We start from the raw sequence: 25,498 nt of genomic DNA, 5'->3' as shown, positions 1-25,498 counted from the left end.
CTTCCGACGACCATATGACATACCTTAGCAATCGAGCAAAGCTTAGCTCTCTGGTTTTTCTATTCTTTATTGGTCAATGGAAACGCTCTCTTTTTATAAGCAAAGATTCCTTCTCCTAATCTGACATCTAATATGATAATAAAGGAATAGATAGATCGTCAAAAAAAATCAAAGTCCCCAATGCTCTATAAGTTGGTTTAGAAAATATTCATTAGACTTAATCATTTTGAGTTGCTGGTTAAAACCAAACTTAAATCTGGACGGTCAGAGATGCTTGGCAGAGGAGGGTTCTCACTTCTCAGCCGTTAGATACAAATCTATATATTGTAAAATTACTTTCGAATACAATACAAGTTCACTATAATATAAATAAACATATATATATATATATATTACTATATTCTTTGTAAGAGCATGGACATTGGTGTGAGACTTATTTTGGTCTCATGGTTAAAATATGAATATTTTGATAGGAATTTTATGTAAAATGCCACTATCAAAACTCAAACTTTTAAAACTGACACTTTCAACTTTGTATTTTGTAAAATGCCATATTCGTTATTATTGTAAAATAAAAAGACAAAAATGCCCTCAAAGAGAGAAGACAAAAAATCTGACATAAATCAATTATGGACATTAATTAATAGACAAGTTTTTTTTTTGTACCGATACTGTTTGCTTTTACTATATACGTATAATGAACAACAAATTAAGAAACGAAAAATGGACATTACAGACATCAGATATAGTCCACCGAATCTAATCCATCTACGCACAAATGTGTGATCGAAAGTGTATACCTAGATGGATCATTGATGATGTCTTCCATAGATGCATCATTTGTTTTATCTTCTGCTCAATTTATTGTGGTTTCAAGAGATCTGTAGGATGGACAAGTTTGGTCTACCGATTTTGGTCCACCAGATCTTGTCCATCAGAACTGGTTATGGTATGCTGTAACTTCTTTACCTGATCTGATCCACTGAAACTGGTTTGCCGGATCTGATACTCCAGAATTGGTCCATCGAAACTAGTCTGTCATATCTCGTCTGTCATATCTGGTCTACTGAGACTGGTTATATTCCGCCGGAACTGGTCCGCCGGAACTGAAACTGGTCCGCCGGAACTGAAACTGGTTCGCCGGAACTGAAACTGGTCCGCCGGAACTGGTCCACCGGAAATGGTTCGCCGGAACTAGTCTGCCGGAATTGTAGAGAGATTTGTTTGTTGTTGAAGAAAGAAAAGATAAAAGAAGAAGAGAAAAAATGAAAGAAGAAGAGAAAGAAAGAGATGAAAAAAATGAAAGAGAAGAGAGAAAGTTTGAGTGAGGGATAAAATTGACATTTTAATGAGTTAAAGTGGGTCCTATGGCATTTATTAAAAGATTAGAATGAAAGTGGCATTTCTTCTAAGAAATGCCACTGTTCATGGCAGAGAATACAATTTTCTCTATTTTGATCATGGGACAATTCTTTATTTTTTATGTATGAGCATTGGTGTCCCATGTTTTTGGTCCCATGATTAAAATAATAATATTTTAAGTTTTTAAAAATTATTTTTTTAAAAAATAAGTTAAAACATATTAAAGATTGGATTAATATAAAACATATAACATTAACATTCAAAACGTTAAAAAGTTTCAAAGTTACAAAAAGTTGAAAATAGGAAAAAAATACAATTAAGACATTAAAAATATAAAACATAAAGCATACAAAGATTAAAGGGAAAAATGTCATTTAAATCATGAACATTCAAATTTTGGCCATTTAAATCACGAACTTTCTATGTGGCCATTCGAAACATGAGCTTTTCATGGATTTAGTTTTTAAAACATCATCTTTCGTTCAATAAGCCAAAATGAACATTATATCCAAAAATCTATTAACAAAACAGCTAACAAACATTAAACATCACTAATCCGTCTCTATTAGTAAGAGACGATGTCGTTTAAGGGTAAAAAGTGAGAAATTAGAGATTTGATATTTGGATTATGACGTTAGAATCACAATTTTGAGATATCGTTTTAACATTAAACGACGTCGTTTCTCACTAACAAATATGATTAACCATGGCTAGCTGCTTTGTTAACGGATTTCAAGATATGATGTTGATTTCAGCTTGGTAAACGAAAGATGATGTTTAAAAAAATAAGTTAACGATAAGTTCATGTTTTGAATGGCCACATAGAAAGTTTGTGATTTAAATGACCAAAATTTGAATGTTCATGATTTAAATGACATTTTTCCCAAAGATTAAACCAACATTTTATTCAATTAATAGAAATTTTAGAATTCGTAACAGAAACCAATACTAATTTTATAAACTTTTAAGGGGGAATTTCAAAAATACTCATTTTCCAATGCCATTTTTAAAAATACCCCTCTTTCTAATTTTATCAAAAATTCACTATAAAATTAGAAATTTATCAAAAACATATATGCAAGCTTATATTTATAGACACAAATTATCTTTATATGTATGTAAATTTATATATATATTTCATAAATACCGTATAAATACATTTTAAAAATCATTTAAAAACCTTATAAAACTTTGTAAACCTTTTAAAAACCTTATAAATGTCGTTTAGACCCTTTTAAAACCTTATAAATATCTGGATTTAGTCTCCCAGTAGTAATGATGATCTTGATATACCTTATCAACCGTATAAAAATTTATAATTTTTCAAAAAAATGGTATTTTTGAAAATAGATAGAAAAAGATGTATTTTTAAAAAAGATACACCAAAATGGGTATTTCTCAAAAATTTTCAACTTTTAAACAAACAATAAGGAAACAAAAGCATAATCACAGCCAACAAAACACTCAAACAGTTTCTAATACTTACCCTATAAAAGATATACCACCCTTGATGATAGAACAAAAAAAAAAAACATAACCCAATCAACATTAGCTACATGGCTGGAAGGACGAGTGGAAAAAGTCCCGTTTTAAGAAACGTTTCTTTTGATTAATCGTATTTGTGTTTTATTTTTTGAACAATTATTCGGTGGGACGATGCATAACTACGGCGTTGCACATGCTCTAAGTTGTAATAGACCACCTCCGATGGTAAGCATCTTTGAAAGATGCTAATCAATTTCTTTTTATTAAATTTTCAAAAGTGGTGTTTATGTGTTGCTTATAATCACAACTTTAGCTATGATGCTTACAATATATATATATATATATATATATATATATATATATATATATATTTATGTGTTGCTTATAATCACAACTTTAGCTATGATGCTTACAATATAAATATATATATATATATATATATATATATATTTATATATATTTATTATATTCACTACATACAATGATAAGCAACATCTTAAACATACACTAAGCACCTCTACAATGATAAGCAACATCTTAAACATACACTAATATTCTCCAGTGTCGAACATTTGTTATCTATTTTTTCCGTGAATAGATGTAAATTTAGAAGAAAAAAAAAATCCTGCCAAAAGACAAAACTAGAGTAGGTAGAACTTAGTATAAGGCTAAACCACATAATTCACATTTCAAACCAAAACTTAGGCCACGTTTTAGGTCATTTTGCCTCTTTGATTAAAAAAAAAAACATCATACACACATATGAATAATAGTGGACAAAATAAAACATCATTTTTCTTCCTTCCTAAAGTATAAATAAATAATTGTCCTCACATTTTTTTTGTCCTTACTCTTCTCTAACTTTCTTCTTTATAATAAATTAAAAAAAAACAATATTGGCACGAGATATTTGCCGTCAAAAAAAAAAATTTACGATATTTGTTTTTTCCTCATTTTTTCTCCACAGAAAATTAATTTACAAAGTAGGAAAAAAAAAAAATTTAAAAAGACAAATTGAAATCTAAAAGCCATCAACAAATCTACACGTGGGGACAATTAAGAGGAGACCTTACCGACAGTTTTAATTGGGTTCCGTCGTGTTCAACGGCTCTCGACAAAAGAAGAACCACACTGAATCTTTTTCCTACGTGGCACATATCTATTTGGTATGACGTCATCTTGCCGAAAGGACAAAACGACTCATGCTATTGCTAGTAGTAAATATTCCTTTATTCTCCTTGGACAAAACACAAAAAGACGAATTAAACCAAATTCATCACCTTAAATACGAATTAATTTTTATTATAATCTGAATAGTAGTATAATTTTTTGCAACCTATAAAAAATTAACTAAAAATTATTTAGAATAATAATATAATGATTTATTTTTATAGAATTCTATGTTTAAAAAGACAATAAATCAAAAATTTTCCATATGATTTTAATTTCAATATAATAATTTATTCAAAATGGAAATAAATTTTGGTAAAATTTAAAATCCAACATCAATCTATTTTTATTCAATTAAAGATTTTTACAAATGATCTTTGAATAATATTTAATAGAAATTTAAGATCTGATGTTATCCAAATAGGATTTCAAAATACTTAATTAAGATATAATGCTATTCAAAATTAAATAAATTTTATTCTTCTGTATATTGAGTCATTTAAAAAAACAAAATCTCATTTCGTGTAATGAGTAAATTATTATAAAAAAAAATTCAAAGAATATGAAAAGATTTTGAAGTTTAAACAAATAAATCTTTAAAAATAATATCAAAATTTAAAGTCTAAATAACTCATTATAAGTCGATTATTAAATAATAAGATCACAAAAACTAAACCAAACTGAAAATATTAAAATTCGATTATGTAAATTAAATCGACTAATACCCAAATACGACTAATACCCAAACTAGTGTACCAAACGGTATTTTCACTGTTTTATTCAATATTTAATCCATATAATATTTTTAAACAATAAAACATAGAATATACGGCTGATATTTCTTTACTTATAAAAAAGATTTTAATAACAACAATAAATAAACAAATATTTTCCTCTCTATGTGTGTCTATTTAGTTCAAGTTATTGCTTGTAACGTCAGTTTTTTTGGGGTTGAGTTTCTTCTCCCTTTCTACCTTCTCTTCTCTTCACTTTGCTCAAATGGCCGGCCTCAGATGGAGAGAGTGGTGGAACACGATGGCCTTCCCGACCCGCCGAGTCTGGAATCGCTTCACCGTCCGCGTCGGCTTCCGACACAGTGGTAAGCTCTCCGATCATAGCTAAAACGTTTTCTCTGTTTCATCGCTTTTGAAGGAAAAAAAATTGAAAAAAAAAAAAACAAAAATAAGCTTTCAGTTTCTTTGATAGTTAGTTTGGATTCTATCAATTTCTTTTGGTGATTCTTGAATCTTGATCAAATCAAGAAACTGTCGGTGGAAACTTTTTTTAGGTATAGGAAAACAAAATTTTGTGTTTTATAAAAAGACTCTTGACCTATCAATAATTCAATATTGTTTAAGGTCTTCTAGGTTATTTGTTTTATGGCTTGGGGAGAAATCTTTACTAAGGCGGATTTTCGATAGATAAAACTCGAATAAATCGGTTGTTAAATCTTGTTTTTTTTCTTCTTAAAACTAAATGATGATCTTGTGTGCTTGTAGGACTTTTAAGGTTACAAAATGACGTGAGTTCTTGTGAGTACGAAGACATACACATAATGTGGAATCTGTTACACAAGAACGAAGATCTTAATCGCGGTGTACAGAGCCAACCACAACAACAGAGGAAGAAACCTTGTTGGAGTCTTCTTGGTTCATATCTTTGCCAAAGATTCTGATCAGTTTTACTATATACATATATATGTATAACCCAAAAGATGTTCCAAAACCATCTTTGTATCTGAGAGAGCCTTCAGGGGTCCCTTGCAAGTGTGGTGAGGTTCACTAAGTTTTAATAAATTTCTGAGGTTGCAGAGTTCTTAGCTGTTATATATATATATTCCATGGCATGCCTCTATGTGTACTTATGAATACTATCATCACATGAGTGTTGTATATATAAAAATGCAAAAATGTTTCACTTAGTTTGATACAACTTTGTTCATATATTATGGTTTCTCTGTTTTTGCCCATTTACATTAGAAAAACAAAACAACTTTAAGCCTATCTTGAAAGTTGAATCCACTTTGCTCATGGCTCAAATGGCTTACTACTTTACTAGCATTTCCAAGTGTTATATATATTGCAAAAACAAGTGTTTCACTCTATAGTTTTTTTAGTTTCACTACTTGTTATAATTCATCTAAATATATAATTCTTGGATATTAATGAAAAATATTTCGAGAAATTTTTATTTTCCTCGACGATTCAATGAAAACTAAGAAAAAGGCTTAATATCACAAACCGAAAAAAGCGAAAAAATACTTACATTATATGTTTTAGAATAAAAGATTAATTTTTGTAACTTTGAATTACTCCGAAATATGTAGATAAACTACAAAATATATATCTTAAAACTCTCAAAGTTACATACATATGTACAAATGGATTTTCTAATTGAAGAAACCACTTTCTTGAGAATCAAATGATAAATTCAATTAGTTATAAAATCAAATGCTTTATGAAGGAAAAAGAATAATCGAAATCAACCAATGAATTATAGACTTCCAATTTAGTGGTCATTATTAAAATAAAATAGATCTCAACCAATGAATCCATGGAGAAAGATGAAATGTCAGAGTCAATTGGTTAGATACTGATGTCCAAACAAGTGTGTGTGTTTTGTTGTATACTTTTGTATATGTGAATGTGTCGGCTACTTCTGTGCTTATTTAAAGGCCGGTCTTCAAAAAAGAGTAATCAACAAGTTTTGTGTGATGATGTGATTGTTTTTTTTCTCTTTTTTGGTTGGGACATTTCACCTAACGACTCTTTGGTTTTATTAAATGTTATGTAACTCTTTGCCTTTTTCTTTTCTTTTTTTCCTAATAGCAAACTTACATACTGATATTCTTTTCGTGGGAATCTTTTTTTTTAATCTATTTTTACTTGTCTTAATCTTGTTTTTGGGTGTGTGATTGGTGAAATAAGAGAAAACTAATTTTTATTTTTACCAATCACAAAATTGTTATTCAAAAACTTTATTAAAATTTTACTTTCTATTTTTTTTTATAGCTTTTATGTACCGCTCTTTTTTACAGTTTTACATTATTTTGTAAAAACTTACCGTCACAGCTTACAAATTGTTTGTACAACTTTGACTACGTTATCAATCGGACCCAAAGTTTCTTAATTTCTTGGTCTAAGAGCCAATATATTTGTAACTCCACTGCATATCTCTAACATATAGAATCTGAATGGTAACTGTGTTTTTCACCACAATGCGGGTCAAATAGTAGCGAAAATACATAGATATATATTTATCTGTAGATATTTTGACACTGTTACGGTGCGGTTTTGTAGCACGGTATCGTTCCCATTCGGAGCCATAGCAATGATATATTTCAGAATTTGGTGATTGTTAATTACATCCAAATATATAATTAATTATATATGGAGGAAGAACGATGAACCAAACTGGTTGAGTCAACTTGAGTGTAACCAAATTAATATACTAGCCACTGTGATGAGTGTAACCAAACCCGTCGCAAGACAGGATGCAAGACATACATAATGTTGTATTAGGATTTTTTGGTCGGATAATTAGGAAAAGTGTAAGAACTAGAAGAAGGAGAGGGAGAGCAACAATTTTTTTTTTTTTGAAATGTATCCATAAGAAAAATTATTTGATTTGATATCTTCATCCAACTTTGGTGATGGTTGATGACGGTAGAGCAATTTCATGTTCGAAGGTTCAAATCGCAATAGAAAAGATGTTTATGGCAACGTAGGATATTTGATATTTTGATTTCCATTGTTTGAATACATCATTAATTGTATATTCAAATTAGTATTTTAAATGATATGTGAAAGTTCACGAGCATTATATTATTCAATTATAAAACAAGTAATGCGAAGCTCGAGAATCAAACAATATGTGAGACTCAAACCCGAAGGTCCTTACACAAACATTGTGTGCTAAGAACCCTAACCAAAATCACTTAACACAAAAATATTCAAATTAAAACAACAGTATTCACAACTTAAACCTCATATCGGCATGGCAGCACTTGCCCCACCTCTCTCAATAGAAGAGTATACTTGTGGCGTCTGTACAATATGAGTCATCGATTTCACCTCTATCAACTGCACTCCTATCTGTGGCGTATGTGCACTGTAATCTCCCTACTACAAATAAGACCAAAATGAACTTAAATCTGAATTCTAAAACATATCCGGTGTAAGGATAAAATATTTTAAAAGCTGTCTCTTTAGTGTGAGAATTTAGAGGAAACATAATAACATGTATGTTGTCGGAGACTTCGCGCAAGAAACAAAATTAGTAGTTCAAAATGGTAGCTACGGTATAAGTAACTAATGATGTTTCAACACCTTTCGATCGTAAAAGAAAAGCTTATTATGGTTTTATGTTTATAGTATCTCTTTTTCAACTTATTTTATACCAATAAAATGTAAAATGGTCTTCTATTTATAGTATTTCAACTTATTTGATATTTACTAAAAATTTTCGTAGACAATCGTACACTCAGTTTGCTCAATAAAATTCTAACATTGGTAATTTTTTTAATATAGTGATTTCTTAAAATTTAATAAATTTTATTCATCCAAATTATAAATTAGACCAAAATGAACTAAAATCTGAATTCTAAAACATCTTCGGTGTGAGGATAAACCACTTAAAAAGGAGTTTCATTCATTGTGAAATAGTAACCATCTTTGGGAATCCTACTGCTCCTCATCATTTTGGGGATCCTCATCATTCTACCGCTACGCCTCATTCTACTGATCCGCATCATTTAACGGTTTAACATCATTTTACGGCTCCACATCATCCACATCATTTTGGTGCTCCTGATCATTTTGCTTCTCTTAATCATTTAGATATGTTTTCCTCGTCATCAAGCGGTAACCATCTTTCTCAAAGTATTGAATTTTTAAAATAAATTCTCAAACTAACCAATTATTTTTTATTTCAGAAGAAGATGAGGAAAGTGATGATGATCAATATGATGGTCGTACACATAGTATACCATGTAAAAAAAGGTCATTATACATGTCCTAAGTGCAACTGCGTATTTGATACTTCTCAAAAATTTGCTGCACATATGTTATTTCACTACAAGAGTGAGACAAGCAAAGAAAAAGATCAAAGACTTCGCGCAATAGACAAGAAAAAATATCGTAAATTCATGGCGAGTGTTAGAAGGACAAATTAGTAGATGGAATTGGTAGCTATGGAATAAGTAACTATTGATGTTTCAACACCTTTCGACCGTAAAAGAAAAGCTTATTATGGTTTTATGTTCTTAGTATCTCTTTTTCAACTTATTTTATTCCAAAAATGCAAATTTGTCATCTATTTATAGTACTTCAACTTATTTGATATTACTAAAACTTTCCGTAGACAATCGTACTTTCAGTTTGCTCTATAAAATTCTTACATAGGTCATTTTTTTAATAAGTTGTTTCTTAAAATTTAATAAATGTTATTCAACCAAACTACAAATAAGACCAAAATGAACTAAAATCTGGATTCTAAAACATCTCCGGCGTGAGTATAAAATACTTAAAAAGGAGCTTTCTTCGTTGTGAAAATTCAATGAAACAAAATACCATGCATGTTGTTGCGTGGATATACAAATTTAAATAATTATAATTACTAATTTCGAGTTATTATATATAATTTAAATATAGACTAATTTTCAGTATAAAAAATTACATTTTTGTTGATATATTATATAAATATTCACTATCGTTCTATAAATAATAAATATAATTTAAATTATTTTTATAAAGGTATATGTCATCTTTTCGCTTTATAATTTGTAAGAATTAAAAAATTCTTTCTATTATATATTTATGGTGGAACATGAATGTTTTTTTTGTAAACTATCAAATCTTTCATATCATTTGAAATAAACTTAGAAATGCTAAAAAAAAACATGTGTCAAAGAACTAACAAGATTAAAATGAAAGTATTCAACATTGAAAATGAAACTTTTAAAATTTTATGGTAAAATGCAACTTATTAAATTTTTGGAAAGAATGTAAAATTCAAACAATAATATCAAAAAATAACTATTTAGTCAAGAAAAGTAAATTACATCCCCAAATAAGTTATTCATTGTCATAGCCGGTCATAAATAACGTGCCAAATTTGAAATTAACTAAATAAAAATATATTGACTTTGAATTAATTAAATTTAATTTGTTACCTTTTTTATTACTTCAACTAATATAAAAAGAGGTTCAGCCAAATGGTATAATAAACACTCAAAGATTTAACATGTCTTCCAATCCAAATATGTTCAACATTGATGGTGATCACTTCATTAACCATGGTGAATTGTTTCCTCTTCAAATGAATCAAAACTCAAGAATGTTTCGATCAATGTTCACAACAGATGATCACATGAACTATGAAAATTTCTTTGCTTCTACTCCATATTTTTCATCGTATCAAAATTCACAAATCTCATCATCTTCTTTTCCATTTAGCATTGGTTCTGTTTCTCGTGCCAGATATTTTCCTAACAATATATTTGACAGTGTTCAGCATGAAATCGATCGTGTCAATCGTGCCATGGATGCTAACCCCAATACTACCCCAATACTTGGATTCCTGTACTTCTTCCTCCGAATTTTCTTGGTAATCAACATATAGTTTTGAATCCGCCACCTATTAGTCTCGTTTATCCGGACCAAGATCCTGCTGCTCCTCGTCAATTTTCTGCTCATTATTCTGTTGCTCCTCGTCATACTGGTCCTCCTCAATATTCTGCTGCTCCACATTATTATGCATCCCTTGATCATCCTGTTGTCCCTCAACATTTTGCTATTCCACCTCATTTAACTTCTCCGCATCATTTTGCTACCCCGCGTCATTCTATTGCTCCAAATAATTCTGCTACTCCTCATCTTTTTGTTTCTCCTCATCATATTGCTGCTCCACATCGTTCTAATATGTTTTCCTTCTCAGCAAATGATAATCATATTTTGAATCCATCACCTATTAGAGTCGTTTATCCGGACCAAGATCCTACTGCTCCTCATCATTTTAGGGATCCTCATTATTCTACCGCTACGCCTCATTCTGCTGATCCGCATCATTTTACGACTCCGCATCAGTTTACGGCTCCACATCATTTTGGTGCTCCTGATCATTTTGCTGCTCTTGATCATTTGGATATATTTTCCTCGTCATCAAGCGGTAACCATCTTTCTCAAGGTATTGAATTTTTGAAATAAATTCTCAAACTAACCAATTATTTCTTATTTCAGAAGAAGATGAGGAAAGTGACGATGATGAATATGATGGTCGTACACATAGTATACCATGTAAAAAAAAAGGTCCTTATACATGTCCTAAGTGCAATTGCGTGTTTGATACTTCTCAAAAATTTTCTGCACATATGTTATTTCACTACAAGAGTGAGACGAGCAAAGAAAAAGATCGGAGACTTCGCGCAAGAAACAAGAAAAAATATCGTAAATTCATGGCGAGTCTTAGAAGGACAAATTAGTAGATGGAATTGGTAGCTATGGAATAAGTAACTATTGATGTTTAAACATCTTTCGACCGTAAAAGAAAAGCTTATTATTGTTTTATGTTCTTAGTATCCCTTTTTCAACTTATTTTATTCCAATAAAATAAAATGCAAATTTGTCTTCTATTTATAGTACTTCAACTTATTTGATATTACTAAAACTTTCCGTAGACAATCGTACTTTCGGTTTGCTCTATAAAATTCTTGCATAGGTAATTTTTTTTAATAAAGAGGTTTCTTAAAATTTAATAAATGTTATTCATCCAAACTACAAATAAGACCAAAATGAACTAAAATCTGGATTCTAAAACATCACCGGCGTGAGGATAAAATACTTAAAGGAGCTTTCTTCAATATGAAAATTCAAAGAATCAAAATAACATGTAGACAATCGTACTTTCAGTTTGCTCTATAAAATTCTTACATAGGTAATTTTTTTTAATAAAGTGGTTTCTTAAAATTTAATAAATGTTATTCATCCAAATTACAAATAAGACCAAAATAAACTAAAATCAGGATATTAGAACATCTCTGGTGTGAGGATAAAATACTTAAAAAGAAGTTTTCTTCATTGTGAAAATTCAAAGGTAACAAAATAACATGCATGTTTTCTCGTGGATATACAAATTTAAATAGTTATAATTACTAATTTGAAATATTATACATAATTTAAATATAGACCAATTTTCAGTATAAAAAGCTACATTTTTGTTGATCTATTATATAAATATTCACTATCGTTCTTTAAATAATGGCGCAATGACCTTTTCTAATGCGATTATGTAAAACATATACTTCATCCGTTTCATTTTAAGTGTTGTTTTAGTCTTAAAAAGTTGTTCTATGTAAGTGATGTTTTCAACTTTCTATGTAAATACTTAATATATTTGAAAAAATTTTGACCAATCATATTATAAATTTTATTTTCGCATTGGTGAAATTTATTGTATTTAATAGAATTTTTATGGAAAAAATAAAAATAAAATGTTTTCTTATTCTGTTTATAAGAACTTTAATCATTACGTAAAATGAAAATGAAATAAAGAGAGTATCAATCAACAAAACATGCCTATTTACATTTAAAAACGTAGAAACAAAAAAATTATCGTTGAACCTAAAGAAATACCAGTTAAAATATTACACGTAAAAGACTCTTTATTTATAGCCAAACAAAACATATGCAACTTCAATTTCCTTCCGATGTGGGATACCAAATGCAACAACACATACATCATCAGTCACTCATCACAAACTTGACATTGCAACTTCCTTCCGAACAATGCAACAAACACATACTTCCTCAATTGATTTTTAAAAATATACAAATTTAAACTAATAGAAATGGTAGGGGCTGCGCGAACGCAAACCCCCTCTGCCACAAATAATGACGCAGGCTCTTCCTCATGGGAAGACCTTAAGCTAAGCACCCCTCCGTTATGTGCAATGGAGGTCACTAGCTTAGGCCACTCGTCTTCTTGATCACAAGTTGACCCCGTCCAGGTAAGTGATTTGATCTTACCCACCACTACTCTATTTATACCCACGCTTCCTCAGTCATTACTTCGGGTCTATCCGATGTGGGACTTTTTATAGTTTTACGAGTTTTGCTTATTTTTAATTGAAGTAAGTATTAAAATGAGTCACGAAGACAGTTATGCTCTCTCACCAACACTTCACGTAATTAACTCCAATCTCTCTCCCACCTTCACCATCACCACAACACTATTCTCTCGCCGGAGATTTATACTATACAGTGCATAAACTCACCCTAGTTTCGCCGGAGATCTCTCAAACCCGTTGGAGAAATCGATATTTCATTACTATACAAATCACATTCATAACTGAGGCGATGTTGATTTCTCAATGTCGGAGATGACTGCTGCGATTTCGCCGTCTAGTTTCAATGCTAATGGTAAACAGAACAAACCGCCGTTGTTTTCATCGGAATCGCCACATCGCCGACCGAAATCACGAGATGTGCCGTCGCGGTACCTTGGTGGTGCTTCCTCTTTTTCGTCGTCGTCGGTGTTTAACCAATCGTCACCGTCCTCGGTTAAGAGATGTCAATCGCCGGTTGTTACTCGACCGGTGAATCCGTCGGTTGCTTTAAATCGGTCGAAATCAACACCGCGTCGTGAGCCATTAGATCGACGAGGTAGTGGTGGTAGTGGTGGAGAGGTTTCTTCAGCGCAGAGAATGTTGTTGACTTCTGGGAGAAGCTTGTTTGCTTCGTTTCAGGCGGATTCGTTTACAGGGAATTCATCGCCGATTACTCCAGTAGAGAAGAAGAAGAAGAAGAAGACGATTTCGACGGCAACAGCATCTAGGAGTGGTGGTGGATCGAAGTTGAAGGTATCTGAGCAATGGCCTAGGTCTTTACAACCTAGTTGTTTGAGTAGAAGTTTGGACTTTACAGATACTAGGAAGAAACTGAACGGATCTGGTAATGGTGTAGCTAGAGCTCTGCAGAACTCCATGGTGAATAATAGACCAATGACGAGAGATTCATTGAGTGTTGATTTAGAGACTGAGAGTGTTTCTTCTGGAAGCTCTAATGGAAGAGTGAAAATGTTACCAGCTCGTGGCAGTAGAGTTTCGCAATTGACTAGTAATCGGTTGCAGCAGCCACGGTTAGAGCCTGGCTTACTGGTTGCGAAATCTAATGGAGTGAGGAAGATATCTGTGGATAGTCATGTATTGTCCCCAAAAGGAAGCCAATTGTTTCCAAAAAGTGAGCAGATTCGACCTGCTTCACCTGGAAAATTTGGTATGACTGCAGCTTTGTCGAGTCCGAGAGGAACCAGCATTGCTAGAGGAATAAGCCCTTCGAGAGGCGTTGTTCCTACAAGAGGGATGAGTCCTTCAGGCAGGATGAGCCCACTAAGAGTGAGAAGCTCGCTGAGTAAAAACATGCCTTTGGGTCTGAATTTTGCTGTGGATGTTAAAGAAAAGATCAGAGATAATGGGGCTATTGATGCTCACTTGTTGAAGGTATTACACAATAGGGTGCTGCAATGGCGATTTTCGAATGCACGAGCAAATGATGTTATCTCTGCACAAAAGATTAAAGCGGAGGTTAGCGATCCTTTTCTTCCTGAATGCGTTAGAATCTTGATTATAGAATATAGATTAGCACAATTAAGTGTTTTCAATTGACTTTGCACATTTTAGCATATGGTCACTATTAGTGAGAATGGTTTTTGAGAATCATTTAGATTTTAACAAACTCAGTACCTCTGTCTTGTCTCCAAGATACAAATTTATTTAAGTTAGTTCAGGCTTGTCTATTGTCCAAGTGATTATAACTGAAGTTGTTAGTTTTCTATTGGTTGTCAATGAGAGGCTACAAACTCTGAGACCCCTGTTTCCATTGCAGAGAAGACTGTACAATGCATGGATAAGTATCTCTAAGATGTATGATTCTGTTAGAGCAAAAAGAATTGCATTGCAGAACCTGAAGCAGAATTTGAAACTTATATCTATCCTCAATAGGCAGGTAAGTTAATCTGCTTCTTAGCCTTTTAGGTTCCTCTATATGTTCTGCTTCTTACAGCTTTAGTTACATAGCAAGAAAGTAAAATATTTTTCATGCGTATGTATAGATGGGATATCTAGAAGAGTGGTTGGTTATGGACCGGGATCATATGGGTTCCTTAGTAGGAGCTGTTGAAGCGTTGAAAGGCAGCACACTTTGTCTACCTGTTGACTGCGGCGCCATGGTTTGGTTTCTCTACTCAAAACATATTTTCCTTACTACTGTATTTGGAAAACATAAGTGATGTTTGCTGATGATGATACCATATGCAGGTAAACGTACAAAGTGTTAAGGATGCCATTTGCTCAGCAGTTGATGTTATGCAGGCAATGGCATCTTCCATATGCTTGTTGCTGCCAAAGGTGACCCAATCTTTTCCCTCCTCGTGTTTAGTTTTTTTCCTGCCATACTCAATAGTTCGTATCTGCAACCTTTAACACCTAAACCGGATAGACAGTAAGCAATGTACTGCATCCTATCTTGCTAACTGCGCTTATCTTCTGTTAATTGTAGTCTAAGTGAATAGTTCACTATATCGGCTAACACATTATCACCTGATTATGATTAGTGTCTTCGTATCTGGTCTAAGAATACTTTGTACCATAATTTTGTCAACTCTAAGTGATTGTGAGAAGAGGAATTGCGTCAATAGTTATTCATATTTGTATATGAAAAACTGAATCTCATTTTCTCAGGTTGGAAAAATAAGCATCTTGGCAGCAGAACTTGGCAGTGTAAATGTCAAGGAGGAAGGGATGCTCGACGCGTGTCGAGACCTTCTAAACACAATCTCAGCTCTGCAGGTACAATATCTCAATTCTCAATACGCTCTATGAGTAAGAGAGATTTGGTGATTTATCTATGTTACAATACGCAGGTTACAGAATGCAGTTTGAGGACACAGATTACACAGCTACGATAGTAAAGTGCCCAAGTTAACAAAACGAGTAAAGTAAGTAAGAAAGCTACTCATAATGGTCAATTTTTGAGTTATGAGAATGTAAGAAGATCATCTAATTTTATATAGAGAGGCCAATTCAATTTATAGTTTAACAACAACAACAAGTCAGATTGTAAATATTCAAGTCGTGTTTTAATCAAATTTAATTTGGTTAATTTGATTGTAGAAAAATTAAAATTAATGGGATTTTCTCTGAATTTGTAGATAATATTTTATCATATCAAAAACATATAAAAAAATTTCAATCAAAATTCATAGGGTTATAAAAAGGTACAAGCTAAAAAAAAATGTTTTGCAAAATTGAATCTTTTGAAATTTACAGTTTATAGTAAACTTCACTTAAGACGAGGCTTCTTCGTCGCCATCGGACTCATCACTTCATCGTCCGGCGAAAATTCCCTTACCGGCGTAATATTAAGATCAAATCCACGGTGGCTATTACTACTAACATGGCTAGTAGATCCAACACCTTCAGAATTTGAAACGCCGCCGTTTCCATTCCCTTCGTAATGGCACCGCTTATGTCCACCAAGAGCTTGACCAGTAGCAAAAGATTTCAAACAGATAGAACAAACGTGAGATTTCACGGCGGGGGAAACCGCAACCGCCTTTTCATTATCTCCACCGCCGTTTAAATTCCGGTGACTCGCCTTATGACCACCAAGAGCTTGGTAAGAAGAAAACTTCTTGTCACACACGCCACACTTATAATAACCCTGTTTCTTGGCAGCCGTCACAGAATCAAGATCGCCGCGGTCTCGAGCAAGAAGCATGAGACAGAAAGCTAGATACTCTTCTTCAGTGAGACCATGGTCTTGAAGATGATGACCAGATCTTGAAAAACGTTTGGATCGTTTCTTGCCTTTGGTCGTCCATTGCTCAACGCCATGGAATATTCTTGATGTATCTTCGACAATTCTTGGTGAGTTCAGAGCTTCAAGGGCCATTGTTTTACAAGTAAAGAGAGCAAAGAGATTGAGAGAGAGAGAGATATATAGAATAAAGATGAAGTGTGAAGAAGAAAGAATCTTGAGAAGTTGCGTGAGAAGAAGAGTGAGAGTGGGTGGCCAAATTGGTCCATTAAATTAAAAATTTTAGTTGAAACGAGATATGTGCGGAGCAAGTTGTTGTTGTTGTATGTATCGTAAAGTTGTAAACCAAAGTTGTATGTGAATGCAAACAAATATTTTAAATTTTTGTAAATTTTGGTGAGAGTGGAATAGGCACGTTTGTGTGTTGGGTTGAGATAGAGAGGTAGACAAAGTCTTGGCTATGTATACTTCTTCTGATTAGTTGAGAGTTGACATTTTGAATCCCAACTACACATATAAATGATTGTTTTTTAAAAACTTATAAAGACTTTGTCGATTAAAAAAAAAAAAAAAAAAAAACTTATAAAAACCTTGTCTCTAAAATCTAAACATAAACTGTATTATAATTATAGGTTTACAAAATAAAAAAAAAACTGTATTATAATTATAAAGATTCTTAGAGCAACTCCACTGGTCGATTTTTAAAGGTTGTTTAAGTTAAAAATGGGCCAGATATAAATGTTAAAAGAAGAAAAGGGGCCCAGGAAGAGAGGAAACGATGCTTTTTCAGGCGACGGAAGCAACCCGGAAGCAACGCAACGTGGCACCTATTAATTGGTTCAAGCTGAAAATAGGAAAAAAAAACAAAATAAATTTTCTCTCCATTTTTCACTTTTTCCTCTCACTTCTCTCTCTTTCCCGACTTTCTGAAAAAAATATCTCCTCTCACTTTTCTCTCCATTTTTCATTCTGAAAATATAAAAGAGAAAAAATATGTTTTTTTATTTCAAATGTAATATATGTAATTTTAATTTTTCCAATTTAGTATCATATGTTTCCAATTATGAATTATGTAAAAAATAAATTCAAATGTAATAAATATAATTTATATTTTTCAATTTTGTATAATATGTTTCTAATTTCCGGATTTTGTAAAATATTTATTTTTCTTTTTAATGTAATCTATGTAAATTTAATTTTTAATTGTTAATTTGCATTATTTATTAATTTATTTAAATTTGAAAAATATATTATAATAATGCTTAAGTACCCATGAGTTGGATCATGAGTGGAAAGCTTTTTTCTTTACCATTGCTAATTGATTTTTTTATTTAGTTTTATTAAAGTTTAATTAAGCAATTAATGTTAAGCATCCATGAGTTGGATCATGAGTGGAGTTGCTCTTACGAAACTATCATTTTCAAGGATAAATTTTACTAATTTTATTGATTTGTCATTTTTAATACTTAAAAATGTCTATAATTTATATTTTGTTTTGTAGAAATACATACTATATAATAAATACTACATCCTAAGAACAAATAGAATCGGCTAAATCCAAATACTAGATGAAACTGTATTCATCGACTTGTGTTATGATATGGAACAAGAGTTTTAGTGTTTTGGTTTTATTTTGGTGTGATGGTTTTCTTTTAAAGTATGGGCTTTGAGAGTTTTATATTTAACATTAGGATCATCGGGTGTTTCTTTTTATGTCTAAGTTAGAATCTAAGTTGTACAACTTTTTTGGCCATGAATGTTTCTAAGATTTTTGGTGATTTTTGGATTATGGTTTTTAATTTTTGGATTATAGATTTTGGTTTATGATTTACAGATTTTGTAATTAAAAAAAAAATTAGAAAAATGTCAATTCACGTTTAAAAAAAATAAAAACCACAAAATGTGGTTTTTGGATTTTTAGAAGTAATTAGCAAAATTTTATAAAATCTGGATTTCCTAATTTGCAGGAAATCTATATTTTTAAGAATTAGGAATGGCTAATATAATGGATTTTGCAGAATCAAAAGCCAAACACTGATTTATGTTTTATGTTAGAATCTAATTGTACCATGATCTCTATAAATCGTTTTATGCTAATGAAAAAAAATATCCAACAATCAACATAATTATTTAAGAAAGAGACTTGGTTAAGAGGAAGCTTTGCTAAAAAAAAAAATTTCACGTTCGGAGATGTAAAACGAAAAATCAGTTGCACGTACATCATGATAAATTCCCTTAAATGTGAATAACCCATAACATATTGGAATTTTACAAATTTTCGAGTCAAGATTAATGAATACATACACTTTGCAATGATATGAAGCTAGGGTTAAGAACATAAAAAAGAGTTTAACAGGCGAGAGCTAAATTACCACAACTAAGATGGTCTCAAAATAAACAAGAAAGCCAAAAGAATCATCATACCTTCTTAAACAAATTCTAACGGGACATACTGATCTTGGTGATCAACTATAATTCGATGATGTCACATCACTTCGTCTTATTAATATTGTTTGAATGATTATGATGACTATGCATGGAACATTTTGGTAAGCATGGTAAAAATGCTATTTGTTTTATTGAATTATACATAAGATCATCCTTGAAAATTGTTGTTGTTACTCTCGTCACCAAAGAAACACAATATTACATACTTTGATTTACACATCATGTGCACATCATGCACACATTTGTGTTATAGAGATCGTTCATAATCCTATATATTTTCTTTGAGATCTAATATATAATGTTATTTTATTATTTGGTTTTCCTCTTTTTTTATTCGTATTTAGAGAAAGCTACAATTTGTTTTGGATAAAAGTATTTCAGGTGGCAAAAAAAAAGTTAGACGAAAGCTTTTCCAGTATTCTTGTCTAGTATTTCCTTTAATTTTATTCTCTAAAGGGTTTTATGATACTAAAAGTGTGGATTATAAGATAATTTGTTGGCAATTCCTTTTTGGTTTTTACTAAATAAAGTTGAGTTTGGTTTATAGGTTAAAAGGGTTGTTGTCTATGATTAGCTATTTGCAAAAGCAACATTAGAAGAGTATAATATCTATAAGAAATAACAAACTTAAAAATTTCTGTATCTATATCTATAATATATATGTATACAAACTCAAAACACACTCAAATCAAGAACAAATATTTTATATATTATGATGGTAAAATTAATTGTAATTGGACATTCGACTCTTTTTATTTGCTTTTAGACCTTCTTCTCTTTTAGGCTTTTGCACTCAAACAGTGTTCCAAAGTACATTTATTAATTCCTATTTCCATATATCCACAATTTTCAAAAAATTAACCTGGAAATGAGATTCATGAAATTAATTTTAAAAAATAAGTTATTGAATCTCCCCTTACCTTAAAACACACAAAATAAAAATGTTGAAATCTCCCTTTACTCGAAAGTTGATGAATTCATACCTATTTAATTCATGAATTACCAAGATGGACATATTTCCTCACGGTTTCACTAATCATATCTAGATTTAATTTTAGTTTTCAAACCCAAATAAAAATTAGACCTTGTACTTAAAGTAAGTCATGTACATATACTTAAATGTTCGAAGTGTGTACATACATTTTATTCTGACTCAAAATGATATACTATAACCGATGTTCCTTTCTTCTTAAAAGAATTTGACACAACAAAAACCGTATGGTCAATAAAATTTTAAGATAAAGAAAAAAGACCTTAATTATCAGAGATATACCTCCAAAGTTTGTAAATCTTTGAAATGCCTAAATTCCATCTGTTAATTGTAAAATCTAGAAAATTACAAAATAGGATAGATTAATCGATTACATTTTGTAACAAAACAAGCTATTTAGTTAGCTGCTACTTTGATAATTCTATTATGGACTGTAATATCCTCATTTTTGAATCTTTGAGTGATAGATTAACATGATCCACAAGTACAAATATTCTATAATTAATTAACATCAAAGTCTCTAGCGAGTTTACAAAATGCTATCGAAACCGGAATGTTGGCAAAGTTTGGGGGATTGAACAACGAGACTTATAACTAAAAATCTTGGAAAACATATGATTCATACATGTCCTTTAACACAGAATGTGTCCATGTATCTCTTAACTAACTTTTGGTTTTTCCTTTCACAAGCCGAAGGGGCACTTTTTAGGTGATGTTGCAATGGGAAAACTGTCGGAAAGAGATATTACGAATGGTTATTTTTGCCGACATGTTGTGGAACTGAATCATCAATAGCTTAACAACAACTAGTATATCTTTTTTTTTTGTAATGTTTATAACGAAAATAACTTTATAATTTAGTAACCGAAGTTTATACAATATAAGTCTAATTAACAACCAATGAACAGCTAATCCGTAAGATTTAATGCATTGTACCTTGACTCGAAACTTATAGACACAAGAATACATTCCCTCTTTGTTTTTATAATGGAAACTGACTTTTTGTCATATTAAATTTATCATTTGTTTGTGTATGCAATGGTGATCTTCTTTAAGACAAGCAAACGAGTGTTAATCTCATCTTGTCGGAATCTCAAATTATTCCGTGCCGTCCTTTGGTCTTTTAGTACTATCCCTTTGTTTATCATCTTTTAACAATATTGTAGGAATTTGAATCATGCTTACAAAAAGACAACATTAGCATATAATAAAACCACTAAAACTTGTTCTAGTCACGAGTACTAACTTAGTTGTTTAAACTAAAAAACAACTAGCTCAAAACGTGCCTAAGATCATCCATGTACCTAAGATCACTCCGAACCCCAACGTACCTAAGATCATCCATGTTTTGCGGACACAATAAATTACATTTTGATTCATTCTCCCAAAAGTTAGAAAACTAACAAAACAAGTTCATTGTCACAAGACGTTTTTTTGTATATATCGTGGGGTGTCCCATATATTTTTCTTTATTCTCTTTGTGATTTTTGTATATAAAAAAAAATGTTTTAAAATTCATTGAGAAACATGTATCTTTCTATTATATAATATAGAATGTACTCTCGTCATGCAATGGAGTGGCATTCTTCATTGACTCTGTCTAAACTTGGCTTTTATTGACCCTACAAGTTGACTAATCGTATTTTGATTTATATAGGTTATGAACATTAAGGCTTGTTCAAGATACAATGACTAAGATTTTATAATCAACTATCAATTAGTTATTCACTACAAGAAAACATGCCAATTTCCGACGACGATATTGGTCGGAAATGGCATATTCCGACAAATTTCTGACAAAATTAAATTTGTCGATATTCTTTGGTCGAAAACTAATATTCGTCGGAAATTATGGACGAAAAAATTTCGTTAAAAATTTGTCGGAAAAATTTGTCAGAATTTTGTATGAAAATTTCCTACAAATTTCCGACGAAAGTTCTTAGTGGTCGGAAATACGTTGGAAATTTCTGACAAATTTCCAATCATTTTTATAAACAAATTAAATTATTTTTTAAAATATTTCCACCCAATAATATTATATATCTTGTAAAAAGTTGTCCTCTTAAAGCCTCTGATATGAGCTGGTATGTTGCTATATATAAATGTATAGACGCACGCCTAAGAAAAGAAAAGATAGAAACTAACTAAGCATTACAAAGAAAAAAAGAAGAAGAAGAGAGCATTACTATGGAGAATGAAGCTTTTGTGGTTGATGGTGAATTAGAGTCTCTTTTGGGGATATTCAACTTTGAACAATGTTCGTCCAACGAATCAATCTTTTACAATGCTCCTCATAGTGAGACTGATGCTTACTCTTCTGATGATTTCTTCCCATTTGGTACAATTCTACAAAGGAACTATCCGGCCGTTCTTGACGGTTCCAATTTCCAAACAAACCTCTATGTCGACTCAAGACAAGTAAGTTCAAGTCAAAATGTTAATCTTTTCGATGTTCTTTTATATCAAATGCTAATTGTTGACACAAAACAGGAGCTTATGAAACCAAGGAAGAAGCAAAAGTTAAGCTCGGAAAGCATTTTGGTTGTCACCGAGCCTAAGAGTACTTCGAGAGATGGTCAGACCCTAAGTAGCTATAATTGTTCAGATGATGAGAAAGCTTTAGGTTTAGTGGCGTATACATCAAGAAACCTTAAAGGCAAAGCAAAATCCAAGAAAGGGATAGCTTCGGATCCTCAGAGCCTATACGCTCGGGTAATTCAAGAAACTAAACAAATCTTTTCATTGCTTACTTGAGTTGTATAAGGTTTTGTGCACATATTAGTGATGATGTATGTTTCAGAAACGAAGAGAAAGGATAAACGATAGGCTAAAGACATTACAGAGCCTAGTTCCTAATGGGACAAAGGTTGATATAAGCACAATGCTTGAAGACGCCGTCCATTACGTGAAGTTCCTACAGCTGCAGATCAAGGTAACTAACTACCTTTGTCTTGTTTGAGTCTTGGTCGTTTCTTGTAGTGCAAGAAACCATGTAAAACTTTTTCCTAAACTCTGTTTATAACATGTATGTCTCCTAAGTCCTAACCAAACAGTTTTGTTTCTTGCCTTTTTTGGAATGTAGCTATTGAGTTCTGATGATCTATGGATGTATGCACCTCTTGCTCACAATGGCTTGAATATGGGACTACACCACAATCTTTTGTCTCGGCTTATGTAAGACAATGTCATTGTAATGAGTATATAACTTAGCTTACTTGGTGTGTTTATTTTGCTCTATGTTCATGATTATGGTTATTTTGGTTCGAGTTTTTCAATTTTTCTGTCTATTAACTTTGACATTCTTTTTCTAAATATTATATGCTAGAGTCAATTTGGACTAACAGCATTTTAATTCTAAATTATATTTTAAAATGTAATTGAGGCAATGACGCTTATATATATGATTTTAAGGACTACTAGAAGTCTAGAACTCAATTCAATATCCTACTCGATGAATTAGCCATTTAAATTGTCTGAATACAATAATTGTAAGCGGAAAATTACAAAACTTACATAAAAAAGCTTTAAAGTTTTTATTTCCAAAATACCACCATTTTTTTATTTTCCCAAAAATATCGCAAAAAAATATATTAATTTTTCTAAAAATATAATAAACATAAAAAGTGATTTTTGAAGGTGTAGAATTTATTTATTTTAGGTTTGGGTTGACTATTTTTTTTTATTTTAGGTATAGTTTCTAAGGGTAGGGTTTAGTATTTAGGATTTAGTTTTGAATGTTAAAAGTTTTAGTTTTAGTATAGTGGCATTTTGGAATTTTATTATCATTTTAATGGTATTTTTGAAAAATAAACCTAATAACCTTATTTTTGGAAATCATTTTAGTGGTCTTTTTGGATTGCAAAAAACAAAATGTATTCAAGTAGATCACATTTTATAATCATTTTGTTATAAATATGAAATTATGACTTGTTACAATGCAAAAAAAAAAAAAAATTATAACAAAGACAATGACTCTTAAGTTCCAACTAATAATAGACACGGATGCTAAAAATTGAACATATTATATATAACAATAAAACTCAGCATACAAATGCATGTACGATTCAAACTCTTTGTTATTTTCAATGTATCTTTCTCTAAGGTTTACAAATAGAAATTTTAGCGTTAGACGGGAAATCAAACTGATACAACACCCAAACAAGTCCTAATGAAGACGCAAGCACAGGTAATGGTCCAAACATCCAAAGCAACAACGGGACAGAAACACACATAACTCTGTTCCCAACCATAGCCATAAAAAACCCTCTCTCAAGCACCAATCTTGTATACTCCCTAAACGAAGTTGTCCCCGTAATATCGAAACCGCAATCGCAGTCTCCTTCGGACTTCTTAGCAATCGCGTTGATTAGGAAAATCGCGTCCATTAAATAACTCACGGCGAGTGAGCTAAAGAAGAAACTAGCTGCTAGAAGCAAGGATGCAGAGGCATATTTTAGGACGAATACTTTAGCGTTTTGTGAGCCGAGGAAGATGTCGTCGGCCGCGGTAATGAGATGACTCGCTTTATATGCGTTGTTAGTTACCGCGGCTAGAGAAAGGAAGATAAGAATGGCGATTGTTGCGGTTAGAATTGTCACCATTTTTTTGTTCCTTAAGCTTTGTACAGCCAACATACCAGTCTTGTCGTCACCCTACAATTTTAAATAAACAAATTAAGAACAAATGACTAAAATAGTTTACATGTAATAAACTATTGTCTTTGTTAATTTACATGTAAATAAAATGGGTTTGTAATATGTAAACACAAACGCCAATCATTCTATTTTGCGTTACATTTTTTTTTTCTTCTAAATTTTTAAAACCATAAAAGTATGTTATGTTTACATTTTTACATATTTTCATATTTATCAAAAAATCAAGTCGGTTAAGACATTAGGGATTTGATTTTTTTCAAAAAAAAAAAAAAAAATTTCTTTGTGTTTACATGTCAATCATTTTTTTGTTCCAGAAGATATTTGTATTTACAATAAACATTTATCTTTATGTATGTCATTTAGTGCGCTTTCGTTTACAACTAATAAAGATGTATTTTTGTGTCAAAAACTAAGAATTAGATTCTTGTTTTAAACATAAAATGAATGTGTCTATATATGTTTGCACTACATATTTTTATTCATCTTTTGAAATTTCTGAGCTCAAACATAATTAAATAAACATTATTTTCGCCTAAGAATATTTGAAAAAAAAAAAAGAATCCATTACAAAAAAA

The 25,498-nt window shown here is 31.3% G+C and overlaps 5 protein-coding genes, 1 non-coding gene and 1 pseudogene across 6 annotated transcripts in view; 4 read left to right on the top strand and 3 right to left on the bottom strand.

Annotated features, from left to right (window-relative positions):
* Nucleotides 1-4,945: 4,945 nt before the first annotated feature.
* On the top strand, nucleotides 4,946-5,970 carry LOC17875245. Its single transcript, XM_006281301.2, has 2 exons — nucleotides 4,946-5,116; nucleotides 5,517-5,970. The coding sequence occupies exons 1-2, from the start codon at nucleotides 5,017-5,019 to the stop codon at nucleotides 5,690-5,692; spliced, it is 276 nt and encodes a 91-aa protein (XP_006281363.2). The 5' UTR covers nucleotides 4,946-5,016; the 3' UTR covers nucleotides 5,693-5,970.
* A 4,290-nt stretch (nucleotides 5,971-10,260) lies between these two features.
* Nucleotides 10,261-11,497, top strand: LOC17877008 (annotated as a pseudogene).
* Nucleotides 11,498-12,598: 1,101 nt separating this feature from the next.
* On the top strand, nucleotides 12,599-16,172 carry LOC17876108 (QWRF motif-containing protein 9). Its single transcript, XM_023788297.1, has 6 exons — nucleotides 12,599-14,596; nucleotides 14,898-15,017; nucleotides 15,124-15,240; nucleotides 15,329-15,418; nucleotides 15,752-15,859; nucleotides 15,934-16,172. Exons 1-6 carry the CDS (start codon nucleotides 13,385-13,387, stop codon nucleotides 15,976-15,978), a joined length of 1,692 nt encoding a protein of 563 aa, XP_023644065.1. The 5' UTR covers nucleotides 12,599-13,384; the 3' UTR covers nucleotides 15,979-16,172.
* Nucleotides 12,866-13,029, bottom strand: LOC111829141. Its single transcript, XR_002832699.1, has one exon. It is a non-coding gene; the product is annotated as a U1 spliceosomal RNA (small nuclear RNA).
* A 76-nt stretch (nucleotides 16,173-16,248) lies between the features above and the next one.
* LOC17875666 (zinc finger protein AZF3) lies at nucleotides 16,249-17,347 on the bottom strand. The gene has a single exon (XM_006281398.2). It carries the CDS (start codon nucleotides 16,962-16,964, stop codon nucleotides 16,353-16,355), a length of 612 nt encoding a protein of 203 aa, XP_006281460.1. The 5' UTR covers nucleotides 16,965-17,347; the 3' UTR covers nucleotides 16,249-16,352.
* A 5,108-nt stretch (nucleotides 17,348-22,455) lies between these two features.
* Nucleotides 22,456-23,446, top strand: LOC17874597 (transcription factor bHLH139). The gene is made up of 4 exons (XM_006282270.1): nucleotides 22,456-22,686; nucleotides 22,759-22,980; nucleotides 23,069-23,200; nucleotides 23,351-23,446. The coding sequence occupies exons 1-4, from the start codon at nucleotides 22,456-22,458 to the stop codon at nucleotides 23,444-23,446; spliced, it is 681 nt and encodes a 226-aa protein (XP_006282332.1).
* Nucleotides 23,447-24,271: 825 nt separating this feature from the next.
* LOC17875998 overlaps nucleotides 24,272-25,498 on the bottom strand; it is a 2,579-nt gene continuing 1,352 nt past the window's right edge. Inside the window, exon 2 of the mRNA XM_006282353.2 lies at nucleotides 24,272-24,920. Within this exon, the coding sequence (XP_006282415.2) occupies nucleotides 24,366-24,920 (555 nt within the window). The 3' untranslated portion in view covers nucleotides 24,272-24,365. The remainder of the gene's footprint in view (nucleotides 24,921-25,498) is intronic.

The sequence above is a fragment of the Capsella rubella genome, unplaced genomic scaffold, assembly GCF_000375325.1.
Source record: "Capsella rubella cultivar Monte Gargano unplaced genomic scaffold, Caprub1_0 scaffold_8, whole genome shotgun sequence".
Classification (NCBI taxonomy): Eukaryota; Viridiplantae; Streptophyta; class Magnoliopsida; order Brassicales; family Brassicaceae; genus Capsella; species Capsella rubella.
The sequence above is the reverse complement of the archived record's forward strand: the minus strand, read 5'-3'. Positions and strand labels throughout refer to the sequence as shown.